The sequence below is a fragment of the Glycine soja genome, chromosome 15 (genome assembly GCF_004193775.1).
Source record: "Glycine soja cultivar W05 chromosome 15, ASM419377v2, whole genome shotgun sequence".
Classification (NCBI taxonomy): Eukaryota; Viridiplantae; Streptophyta; class Magnoliopsida; order Fabales; family Fabaceae; genus Glycine; species Glycine soja.
In genome coordinates, this window is record NC_041016.1 from 3,570,978 (window position 1) to 3,583,868 (window position 12,891).

General features: G+C 30.8%; 1 protein-coding gene across 1 annotated transcript; it reads left to right on the forward strand.

Annotated features, from left to right (window-relative positions):
* The first annotated feature begins 6,881 nt into the window (after positions 1-6,881).
* Positions 6,882-8,954, forward strand: LOC114386972 (dof zinc finger protein DOF5.3-like). Its single transcript, XM_028347060.1, has 2 exons — positions 6,882-7,162; positions 7,868-8,954. The coding sequence occupies exons 1-2, from the start codon at positions 7,136-7,138 to the stop codon at positions 8,696-8,698; spliced, it is 858 nt and encodes a 285-aa protein (XP_028202861.1). The 5' UTR covers positions 6,882-7,135; the 3' UTR covers positions 8,699-8,954.
* The last annotated feature ends 3,937 nt before the right edge of the window (positions 8,955-12,891 follow it).

Genomic DNA, 12,891 nt, shown 5'->3' on the forward strand with positions numbered 1-12,891 from the left:
CTAAAAAAATACTACAAAATCATCAATCCCGTCTCATCCTCACCAATTGACATTGACACTGTCCGTCACAGTTTTTTTTTCGTCCCCCAATTTTAGTTTCAAGCATACACAGTTCTATTTCCACGTTCACACTCATTAGAGCATGAATATAATAAACTGTTTAAATTTGGTTGTGTTAGTAACTTAGTATATATATACAAGTTCCTATGGTGTAAGTGAAAAAGGTGTTGCACTACTGCACTAGAAATTGAATTTATTAGAATATATATATTCAAGTAATATATTTGCTAATGAATTTTGTTTTCAATTGGAAGTTTTAAGATTTCTGGGTTTATTTAAGAAGGACTACCCTAAAAAGGTTGAATTTAAAGGTGGGGAGCGGTAATTAGAAGCAAACAGTTTCGTAAGTTTTTTTTTAGACAACACTTATATCTAGCACTTTTGAAATCTCTTGAATAAGTTAGAATAATTTTATACTAATTGATTCACATATTTAGTGGTAAACAGTTTCTTAAGTCTGAACATACATGTAACCATTATCTCCTAAAAATATTGAAAAATGTGTAATTAATATATAAAATTGTCTTTTAGCATATAACAACCTATTTGAAATTTGAAATTACAATGTAAAAAAAGGCCTTTGTCCAAAATTAATGAAATTTATCCTTTTTAGCCATTTACTTTAACATTGCAACATTGTTTATTGTTTAATTTATTGTTTTCTTTTACCTCTTTAATCGCTTATCACAATTGGTCATAAGAAATCAACAATTGATGACTAGTTATTCTCATAGATAGTCAGTGCAACACTCACACCAACATAAAATTATCATACCTAATGAATTCTAATCACACTTAATTAAATTGAGGTTTCCTTCACTGGATCATAACCAACATATATAATTTGCGATGAAGATGAGATCTTTTTAAGATGGAATCAATTTCTCTTTCAAGGAATTTGTCCAACAAGTGAACTGGGGCATAATCGAGCTCAACCATTGTGGTCATCACAATTCTGTCGATGGCTTATTTTCAACAATAATTGACATTTCGAGATCGTCTCATCCCCCTTAATTAGGGGATTATCTTAGAGAAATTATTTACTTTTATTTCTTGAATAATAAATGAGTATTTTGTACTTCAACTTAGAAACTATATATATATATATATGTATGTATGTATCCTCACCATCTTCTCACTTTTTTGTTTTTCTTCTTTGTAAACCTATCCTACCCATGCTTAATTATTGGCAATTAGGGAAAATTAAGCTAATGTTGATGACAATAAAACTTAACAAATCAAATGACATGTACCAAGTTATGAATTACAACCACACACTTCTTTGACTAAGATAGGCTGCCTAGGGTGACCAACAACAGAAAAATGATTTAGAATGGAAAATTTTGTCATCAAAGAGGACATTTTACCTTTAGAAGCATTGGCCAACAAGCAATAAACATTGGTTGTCACTAAGCTTATGGCAAACATAAGCAAAATCGTTAAATTCTCAAATCTGATCTTGTTCCTGCAATGGCTTATGACCTATAAGATGTTGAAGATAGCCGCTAAGATGAGATAATGAATTTGTTGAGACCAATTCTTAGAACAAAATTTCAAAAATTTCCATTCTAAATCATTTTTCTGTTGCTGGTCACCCTAGGCAGCCTATCTTAGTCAAAGAAGTGATTTGGAATACCCCCCCTTCCTGGTTGGATAAAGTGCAATACCGATAGGGCCTCTAAAAGATCTTCTGGGTTAGCTGGCTGCGGTGGGATCTTTAGGGACAATAGTGCTACAATCATGGGTTGTTTCTCAGCAAACCTGGGTGTTAAGCATGCTTTTTTTGCTAAATTAATCAAAGCCATGTTAGCTATAGAGATTGCTTTCAGAAAAGGATGGCGTAGTTTGTGGCTGGAGTGTGATTCTATGCTTGTTGTTCAAGCCTTTTCTTCTAATTCCGTGGTTGTTCCTTAGACTATTCGGAATAGATGGAAAAATTGTATAGTTATAACTAAAAGTATGCGTTTTGTCGTGGTTCACATTTACCGTGAGGACAATATACTTGTGCAGATAGATTAAACTCTTATGGTACTTCTTTACAAGGTTTTTTAATGGTGGATCTTATCCCCACTTTTATCTCAACTGACTTCACTAGAAATAAAATAAGTCTTCCTAGTTATAGGCTTTCATGGGTTCGATTTATGTCCCCCATGTCTTTTTGTATTTGGTTCTTCTATTTAATATATTTTGGCGACCTGTTTAGCTTGGACAGTGGAGGGAGTGCTGACCTGGTTAAAATATCCTTCACTGCTCTTTGCTCTTGTTGGTCTGTTTTTGTTTTTTGTTTTTTTTTTAAATTACAACCACACACATAGATTATGTGAGTTTAAGAAGTGACATAGTTATTTTATTTTTATAAAAATTACATAAATAATTTGCAAAGGATAATTTTATTAGAGTCAAGTATTGTTTTAATAAAGCTTTTTCTTAAAAAATTTAACATAGCTACATATTTATGCTTCAATCTCAAAATTATCAATTAAATGGATACAATACTGTCATAGTCAATCTAAACATAAATAGCAAAAGTGGCAAGAAGTAAGAATGCCATGTTCAGTTCTTAACGGAAATGCCAATACAAACAATATTACCGTGTGAATCGTGCCTTGGGATCTTGGGCACAGTTTTCATCACCTAGTCACTTACTTTTACTTTTTCTATCTGTGTTTCCTGTATTGAAATAAATTTGACTAGTCAACCAACATATCTGACCCACCCATAAGATGCATGACCCACCATATTTTGAATCAATCTTTGATTAACTTGGTTATGTACTTATTTTCAACATTAATTGTTGTCTTCCATGCAATTACAAACAAATGTTTATGTCAATCAGCTTATTAAAACAACACAGGATACAAGTCTAAATTTTCACAGTATCCGACGGATATTATTAAGAGTGCGACGTCCAAGCATTTGCTAAGTTACACTAGCGATCTACAAATGATAATAATACACGAAATCATATTAACAATATTTTCTAAATTAAATACTATTTAATCTCTAAAAAATATGACTCGGATCGTATTAGTCACTAAATAACCGCATAAAATAGCCAATTCAGGCTCAAAGTCTTAATATTTTAAAATGATGAAGATAATGAAATTTGAACTAGCTTAAAACTTAAAACACGTAACTTAAACTTCTTATTTCTAACTCGACTCTAATAAGGTTCTCCAAATATTGTGTCACAAAAAAAAGGTTCTCTAAATATGTGTTTTGGACAAATGAATCCTTGCAATAAATATTTTAGACTTGAATTCGGTTAATAAAATATAAATTTAAGGATTAAGTTAACGGACCAAATGTCTATAAATAATTTAAGAATAATTTTTATTATTTAAGGATTAATTAATATGATTGAAATTGTCTTTTTGGAGTTAGTTTACTTAGGTAGTTTTGGGTTAGGATTTTTTTCTCATTAAGAGAAAAAGTCAAGTCAGACATTGTTTTAAAATAAAGTCTAAAATTTAAAATAATTAAGGAAAAAACTTCAAAATATAACTTTTATAAAAATTAATTAGAAAAAAAAAACTTAAAAATCTTTTAAAAACTCGTATCAAATGCTACCTTATTTGATTTTTTTCATTATCCATTCTGAGATTCCTGTCCCGCAAATATTATTAGGAGAGGCATAATACCCAATTCAAGAACAATTAAAAAATAAAATGTCGTCCGGTTTCCTGTATAACAAATTAATATAGGTTCTTACTTTTCTTTTTTTGAGGGTTGAGACCTAAAATCCCCTTTGATGTTTATTTTAGTTCATTGAATTTCTGACCATCTATCACATGCCATGCATATTTGTTCCTCCTTATATATTTAATCCAATTTTCGGGATTTGGAAATAATAGCTAAAACTTACTTATATTATGTTACTGAACAAGCATTGGGTGGATTGCATGTTCAAATCTTCTTTGTAACTAGAACCTAAATGTATTTTTTTTTCTTGGGTCGGCAAACAAACTTAGGCTTAAAAATTTATAAAATCAAAGAATAGCTGTTACTTTCCCTCTTGTTTTTGAATAAAGAATAAGTTCCAAGATATATACAGATCGCTTGTGGAAAAAGGAGAGAATACTTTTTCTACCAGCTAAGCGACAAAATAAGCACCATACATGTGAGGAAGGATTAATTAATTATTTGTAGATCAATCAAATAAATTAATAATAAGATGAAACTAATCATATTGTCATGCATCTGCAAATAACGTGAATTTCAATTCTATAGTTTCTCATATATTTGGCTGATGAGCAGGATCTGAATATGTTGTTTTACAAACATACTATCTTGCATGCATTTGAACAACTGAGGGGTTTCCGAGTATTTTTCAAGTATGCTCCAGTGAGTATAATTAATATTTTGTCCCTATAAAATTCTTAGTGAGCTGAACTTAACATTTTCTGATCAGTTACGTACTTGTTAAGGAATGAATGAATTCAGATATGCCAATTATTTTTTTCCGGCTCAAACTTAACTTGCAAGTTGCAACTACTATATGCTGGGAGATTGACAGATTGTTTTAGCCATCATATCGGCAATATTGGATATCATTTATAAATCCCAATGTACTGTACAAATTTTTGAACTAGTGGAGAGCCAGAAAGGCATCATCATAAACAATAAATAACCCTTAATTAGCTATGCCTATGATAGTAAAAAGAATTTATTAGTATTTCGTTATCGATCCTTTAAAAAGAATACATTGGTTTTGGTGTGAACTGACTACAGTGGGAAATTATGTCTCTTAAGTTCCAATTGAATAAGTGGGAGTTAAGACATGTCCCTTGCTTGGGCAGATTATAATTCATCATGATCAGATTCAGGGTATGAGGGACCACCAGCATCCAAATTAAAGGGCCAAAAGACCCAAACCAAGTAAAGCAAAATTGACTGATCAATTGAGAGAGTGTGATGACTCACTGGTCAGGTGGCTAGCATAGCTATTATGAGAATATGTATGTACGAGGCACAACGTGTTCCATGTAACAAATTAAAACCATAAAAGAAGCAAATGGGGGTGAACAATACTACTACTATACTAATACCCGCTTAGTGTGTGAACAAATGAATGATTGATTAAGAATACACACACAAAAAAAATGTAAGATATGAAGACGACGAATATGAAGATCCTCTTTCACAGTCACCGGTGTCTCCAACCATCATTACCCGTCCACATCACCCAGACATTCAACAAACAACGACAAGAATAATTAATACTATCTAATTACATGTTTTTTGGCCCCACCTCATCACACACACCCAAAAACATCTACATTCTCGCCCCCTTCTTGGACCAAATCTCTGTTTTTCTTCATGTCCGATAATGATATACTTTTATTTTATTAATTAAATATACGGTCGGGATATTTTTATTGCAAGAAATGAGGGGTTTAAATGTTAGTTAGGAAATATATGGGAATCCATAGTGCACGAGGTTTATGTCTGGGGGCTGAGAAAATCGGCTCTGCATGGAAAAATTATTGTATGAGGTGGGACGACCACGTATTTATGATTTAGGTTAATTTTATGCAACATATATTTAATCAAATTTTTTAATTTAAAATAGTTTAAATGTAATTTTTGTCCTTCTAAATTAGTAATTATGATATTTTTATTTTTAAATAAAAATATTTAATTCTTTTATTTTTAAAATTCTATAATTTGAGTTCTTCTATTTTAAAATAAAAATATTTAGTCTTTTAATTTTATAAACTTTGCAATTTTGATCCTTGCATTAAATTCAAAAAACATTGATCAATAAGAAATTAATTTGATGTAATTCAAATTTAGTGATGTAACACAAAATAATTTATTTAATATATGTCATTAATATTAATCTCTTAATAATCAACACTTTCCGTTTGAGGAAAGGATCAAAATTACATTATTTTAAAATAAGAGGATTAAAATTGTACAATTTTAAAAATAAGAAAATTAAATATCTTTATTTTAAAATAGGAAATCAAAATTATAAATTTTAAAAAAATAAAAGAATCAAAATTATATTTAAGTACTTAAAAATTAATAAAATTCAATTATATATCATATAAATATAGATTGAGATCACCATACATGTTTTTAAATTTATACTTTATCCTATTTTATTTATAAAAATAAATTATTAAATAGTCCAAAATCACGATATAGTATGGTTTTGAACAATTTTTATGTAAATTGTATTCAGTTGTTTCTATTTAAAAAATAAAATTTAAGATTAATGAAGATCATAGTGATTTAAACTACCACTAATTTTTTATTTATAAGAAATGAATCCAAATATATATATATATATATATATATATTATTATTTGAAAGTCTAAATTAATGTAAATTTAATTTATCAAAAGAGTTATTTAATTGAGTTGAATACGGAATTATGATAAATTCTTCTATATTTATTTCCGATTCCTTCTTATACGACACTTAACTCTTTCTCATGAAAATAGAGAAACACCATAAACACGTAATGATGCAACTTCCTAATTAATTTCTCATGAACTGAGATGGGTTCATGAGTGTGAGTATACTAGTGGTAGTGGTGGATGCGTGGGGACCGGCCTGTTCAATCAAACGAGGGTGGGGCCCATTAATAGTTGCATCCACTGACACACAGTGGGGACAAAGACTGGGGTTGGGGTTCGTATGAAACCGTTGCACAACTGATTCGAGTACAATTACTCGAATTTGAATGCTTTCTCTGCGTGCAAGCTAACCTCATTCATAGACCATATTGTACGACAAAAACCATCATTACCCTCTCTTTCTCTTTCCCTCTCTAGGGATTGCTTGCTTTATATATATATATATATATATATATATATCCAAACAAGTCCTGTGGTTTCTATTACCAAACTCACTTTGCAATTTGCATGACTCCTCCCTCCCTAAGCTATCTCCATTCTCTACCTTAATTTGCTCTCTCACGCTTTCCCTTTCTTCTTTTTTTCTTTTTCATGTCAAGTACCACTTATTAGACACTCAGATACATACACCCACATATACAAAAGCACGCCTTTGGAGATTTTAATAACCCAAGTGTGCTGTGCTTAGTTCGGTTCTGATTGTATGAATGGATCCTTCTAATGGACAACCCCAGGTAGGAGAATTAAGATGTACCATGCTAGATATATGACTTTATTAAAATTTTAAAATCACAATCCTCTTTCCTTTTCTCTCTTTGCTTGTTTCGTGTGGTTTTACTTTTGAGATCGAGTGTGGTTGATATTGGTTTTTAATTCTTCCACAAGATCAATTTAAAGTACGAATAATGAAATGATCCATATTGATTCACAGTTTACACAGAACAAATGGTCTTTCATAATTACTAATTACTATAGTTTCTTGGCAACAAGTATTGGAAAGTTCTAACCTTGTTTTCTTATTATATATACGCTATCCATGGCCTTTGTCTATCTGACTGGATATAAATGCATGTGTGTGTATAATATCTGTGTTTCCAATTGAATTCTCGAAGCCGAGAATTTGATATTAAGGCAAATTATTTTATAACTTTTTCCCATCTTCATCTTTGTGAATTACCCTTTAATCGTATTATTGAAAATTTAGGTGTCATAATATATACTTTTTGCGAGTGCTTATGAATTTATTTTTTATTCAATTGTTTCTACCTATTTTCCACCATAAACTCTCCTTTTCTGATGTTATATGTGCGCATACATGCATCATTCATGATACACACTTGGAATTAGGTGGGGAAATTTTATTTGTCACTTTGGAGTTTGGCCTCAACTCAACTACTTAATCCATCCACACTCATAGAATTTTATATATTATGTTGCAGCAAATGTCTAGCCAGTCAGTGGAGAAGAAGCCAAAGCCTCATCCAGAACAAGCTCTGAAGTGTCCAAGATGTGACTCCACCAGCACAAAATTTTGCTACTACAACAATTATAGTCTTTCTCAGCCAAGATATTTCTGCAAGTCTTGTAAGAGATATTGGACCAAAGGAGGAACACTGAGGAATGTTCCAGTGGGAGGAGGATGCAGAAAGAAAAGATCATCATCAAAGAGGGCTCAGGATCAAACATTCACACCCAATCTTAACCCACTCACTGCACTCCCTCATTTGTCTTATGACTCCAATGACTTAACTCTAGCATTAGCTAGGTTTCAAAAACAATCAAGTGGGCAATTGGGTTACAATGACCATGATCTTTCAATTATGGGGAACCCCACCACAGGCTCCTTTTGTGACATTCTTGGCAATTCAGGCATGAATCCCTCCTCAGAAAACCCTTCATTTTTGGACGAATTTCAAACTGGGTTCCTTCAGACACAAAACCATCTTCAGAATTTGTATTGTGTGTATGGAAATGGGGACTTGGGGGAGGTGGATAATGGCAATTCTGGTGGGGTTGGGGTTAGTGGAGAGATGATGCTCCCTTATGATCAAGTGGTGATGAGCAATGCAACAGCTCAATCGGTGAGTGTAATGAAGCAAGAAATGTGTAGTGGCAGAGAACAAAGTGAAAGGAGGGTGTTGGGGGGTTTCCCATGGCAGATTAATGCAGACACTAACATTATTGGTGAACTTGATTCAGGAAAAGCAATTGCAAGTTGGAACAGTTTCACAAATTCTTGGCATGGGCTTCTTCAAAGTCCTCTAATGTAGACCCCCCACCACAAGAAAAATCAGAAGGCACTTATTTCCTCTGTAATTTATGTTTGACAAAAATGTCAGTCTTAATTTTAATTAAAGTACTGTCAATCATCTTGAGTAGTTTTGGGTTAATAGGGATTTGATTCACTTGGATCCACTTTCTTTTCTTGTATTGTTTTCGCCAAACTAGTACTGTCATACTGTCAATTTTTTTGTACTATTATTATCTTCTTAATTAATGATGAATGAATAGACTAATGAAATTTCAGATTTGTTTGCCAACGAAACAACCAATTGAGGATTTTTTTTTCTTCTTAATTTTTAAATTAATACTTAAAAAAAGATAAGTAGTAAGATCTTACGACTTTCTACGACTTCTAAGTATAAAATTGTGAACTACTTTATGATTTTTTTAAAATATTTTTATTAGAAGTGGTAAATAATTTTATTTAAATTAACTTAATTTTATTTACAACAAATTAGCCTATGACTTAACTAAAAAATATCTTGAGTTCAATTTTTTTAATAGAAGTAATTTTTTTATTAAAAATCATAATCAATATGAGCTAGATAATACTTTTATTTTTTAATTATTTTGTCAATATTTTGAGGGTATTTGTTAACGTTTTCCTTTATATTTGTAAAAAATTAATTATTACATTTTTAGTTTTTTGTCTAATTATCTTTTTATCTCTAAAATTGGTATCGTCAAATGCATTGTGATACTTTAATTACAATCATTCCTTCTTCTAATTCAAAAATCGTCCACTAATAAGGCTTCAAAAAGCTGAAAGATAACAGATGCCAGCTTAACACCCACTAATACCACAATCATATTAAGTATCTATGAATTATTTATGATTTTAGAGTGATAAATAATTTACAATTTTAAGATCGTAAATAAAAATATAAAAAAAATTAAAATATATATGATTTTAAAATTGTAATTAAAAAATTAAAAGTAATAATTTTTTTTACGATTCATAAAATAATTTATGATTTTATATTCATAAGTCATAAAATATCTTAAGATATTAATTTAAATTTTATCATAATTTAAAAAAAAAAACCCTTTGATCGTTTGACCGCCAAGCAATGCAGGTGGAGGGAGGGAAATAGTATATAGAGCGCATTATTTGCTTATTTGACAGACAGATCACGTACAGATGAAAGAGAAGAATGACAGTGAAGTGTCGTAGTTCATTTTGTACAGCCTGACCCCCGGCCTCTGAAGTCTGAACCGTTAGAATAACTGTTTCAGACTTTCAGGAGCTTTTTGGGTTTTGAATTAGTGGTTTGGTTTTTCAAGATATTATTATTCTACCATGATTGCATCTTATTTACGTCAGGTAGAACATGGAGAACTTACCAACTACTGAAATGCATTATTCAAATGGCAATTGGATGGGGGAAGAATTTGTGAAAAACCTTCTCTGCGTTTGATTTCTTGCAGGACTTAATGTCCATTTCTTGTACTTGTACGTAGAGTTATTATGTTGATGTTTAGGGGCTTTGCCCCTCCTGTTTACCAAAAAAATAAAAAATGCATTGTTTAATTAAATTAATTGGGTGGTACTCCATAATATGAAACTTTTGGTTTACAAGAAATAAGGTTATTTTTGAAGGACATACTTTGCATGTGAAAAAATTATGCCAAAAAATTCTGCTTTATATGCGGTCATGGTTAAAGGCTTATCAATTAAGTAAATTTGTTATATCTTTTCAACAATGGCAAGCATATCCTAGTGTTTATTTAACTGTTTATTGAGGGATGATTTGTTTGAGCATATGTAGCGCTAGGAGCCATATCTTTTCCTATGCAAAGTATTGTTTATATAGACCAGGATTTGATTTCTAGTTGGCTGTGGACTTTAGCATCTTGGCCAAAAGCTTATTTGTACATGCATTATATTGGGATTGAATTGTGGGAGATGGCAGCAGGAGTTAGGATCTACTCCTTTGTGTTGTATTTCCTTTTCGGTTTTGTAGCAACTTTGGCTAACTGTCTCTGTATCTTTCTAGCACCTCAGGTGCATTTAATATATTACAAATTGCTGACTAAAAAAATAATTGGGATATCATATCTATATAATAATTTATAAAATATTTTTATTGTTTGAATTTGAAATAGTATAAAAATAATTTTTTATTGTTTCCTTTTAAATACAAACTTTTGAAAATAAGAAACAGAATTAAAATAGGGTGGTATTATTATAATAAAAAATGAAAATTTTCTTCGAGATAAATAAACCCTTATTCTTTTATCTTTCTTTATTACATTATTTATTTTATTTTATTTATTTTCTTATCTTTCTATTTTTTAAAGAAATTTATAAAATTTATTGTATAAATAAAATTTCTCAATTAAATTAAGTAGTGAAAATATGTAATGATATTTATTATTCATTAAAAAAAATTCGTGTTCCTAAGAAATAAAAATTTCGGTGACGCGCCCATGAGCGCCATATTCGGAAAGAAATTTGTCTGCCTAGGGCCTAGGGCATTGCAGACCAAATCCAACGTAGGATTTCGGCGTGAGAAAGCGGCCAGACATCAGTTTGAAAATTATATCACTGTCAGAATGTGAGTCAGTAACAAGCTATCAAGTAACAAAGTAGTACTGCGTAGAAAACAAACATCAGGATCTAGGATGTTAAGAATTTTAAAAAAAAATTATGAAATAGAAGTAGCCTTTTAATTAAAAAACGAGACCTAAAGAGCAAAACAACCAAATTACGAAAAACACGTAACATACTTTCGAATCTCCTAAATCTCCCAAGTGACATTTTTTAAAAAAATAAACTAACATTTATTGGGGGAAAAAAACATAACATACGTTCAAATGGATTACCATCGGGTGTTTGTCTTCACGTCTTAGAAGTGCGTTACTGCGTTATCATTAAAATCCACGTAAAAAAAACATCAAAATATGCAGAAGCAACAAATGATAGCTTATCAAGTTGGACGCGATGAGTTATCAAACATACACATTGTGTGCTTCAAAACTCTTAGAATCAAGTATGAATCCCAAAATTATGGTGGAAAATTTAAAAAGTTGAAGTAACTACTTATTGTTTTGGCTTTAACTTTATTTTGAAACTGATTTTTGTAGAATTGAAAGCTGATCTGGGCAAATCTTTAAGGGTCTTCTTTGATTGGAACAATATGTAATTTAATTACTGTATGCATGATTTATTTTTTCTTTTAGTGTTCAAATTAACTCAATTTATGTATAAAAAAGAATATCCAGTTTCTATTTTTTTTTTTGTAATATTAAGCTAAATCAAACATTCAATTTTTTAAAGAGTACTGTTAGATTTAAAAATATCTCAAGAATAAAAGTTTCACAAATTAATATGACGGGTATTTATTGTTTTCATTTTATTTTTGGCACTAAATTCATGACCCAGGGGTATGATATAGTGGATTACGTGTAGCATTGAAGTTCGCACAATGAGATCATTGTTTTGTCCTTTGTAAGTGTAGGCTGAATGGAAAGAAAGCGAGGGGCCAGTGATGGATATTTAGTTGGATAATAACAACCAATGGTGATCCAGAACCATATCCTCCGCTAAAAGGTTTGAAGTTATTTTCCTCGAGGTGCAACTAGTTTGTGTACATCTAGAGTTTGGGCTTCAAGTTCTCCAAAAAAGAACCATAGCAAAAGCTCATACAGGCCCAAAAGATCCAAGTTGAATCACATGGCATTTGCCCCTCAAGCGCCAACGAAACATTGACAATCTCTACCTACACGTCCTTGAATTAATACCTCTTAATGAGATAAATTAGAAGCATACACTACACTTCAAGGGCATTTGGTAGACAAAAAAGTTTTAATTTCTCATAAATTTTAAAATGAAAAATTATGATTCTCATGTTTAATTAGTATACAATTAAAAAAATTACAAAAAAAATATGATTCCTGGCACATCAATTTTAATTCATTTTCAAAGTGGAGGAAATTTTTTTGTTACGTATCATATGAATATTTAATTTACATGAAACATATCAAGATTAATGAAGCATATTTTACACATTCATAAGAATCATGATTATCTGCACCCATATTTTCCGGGTATGAAAAAAAATTATTTCCTACCAAATGCTCCCTTAAAGGAAAATGAAGAGAATGGTTTTTGGCGGGACTATCTAGTGTGGCTTTGCGAGAAATTTCATCAAATGGAAAAGAAAAAGCTAACATTGGG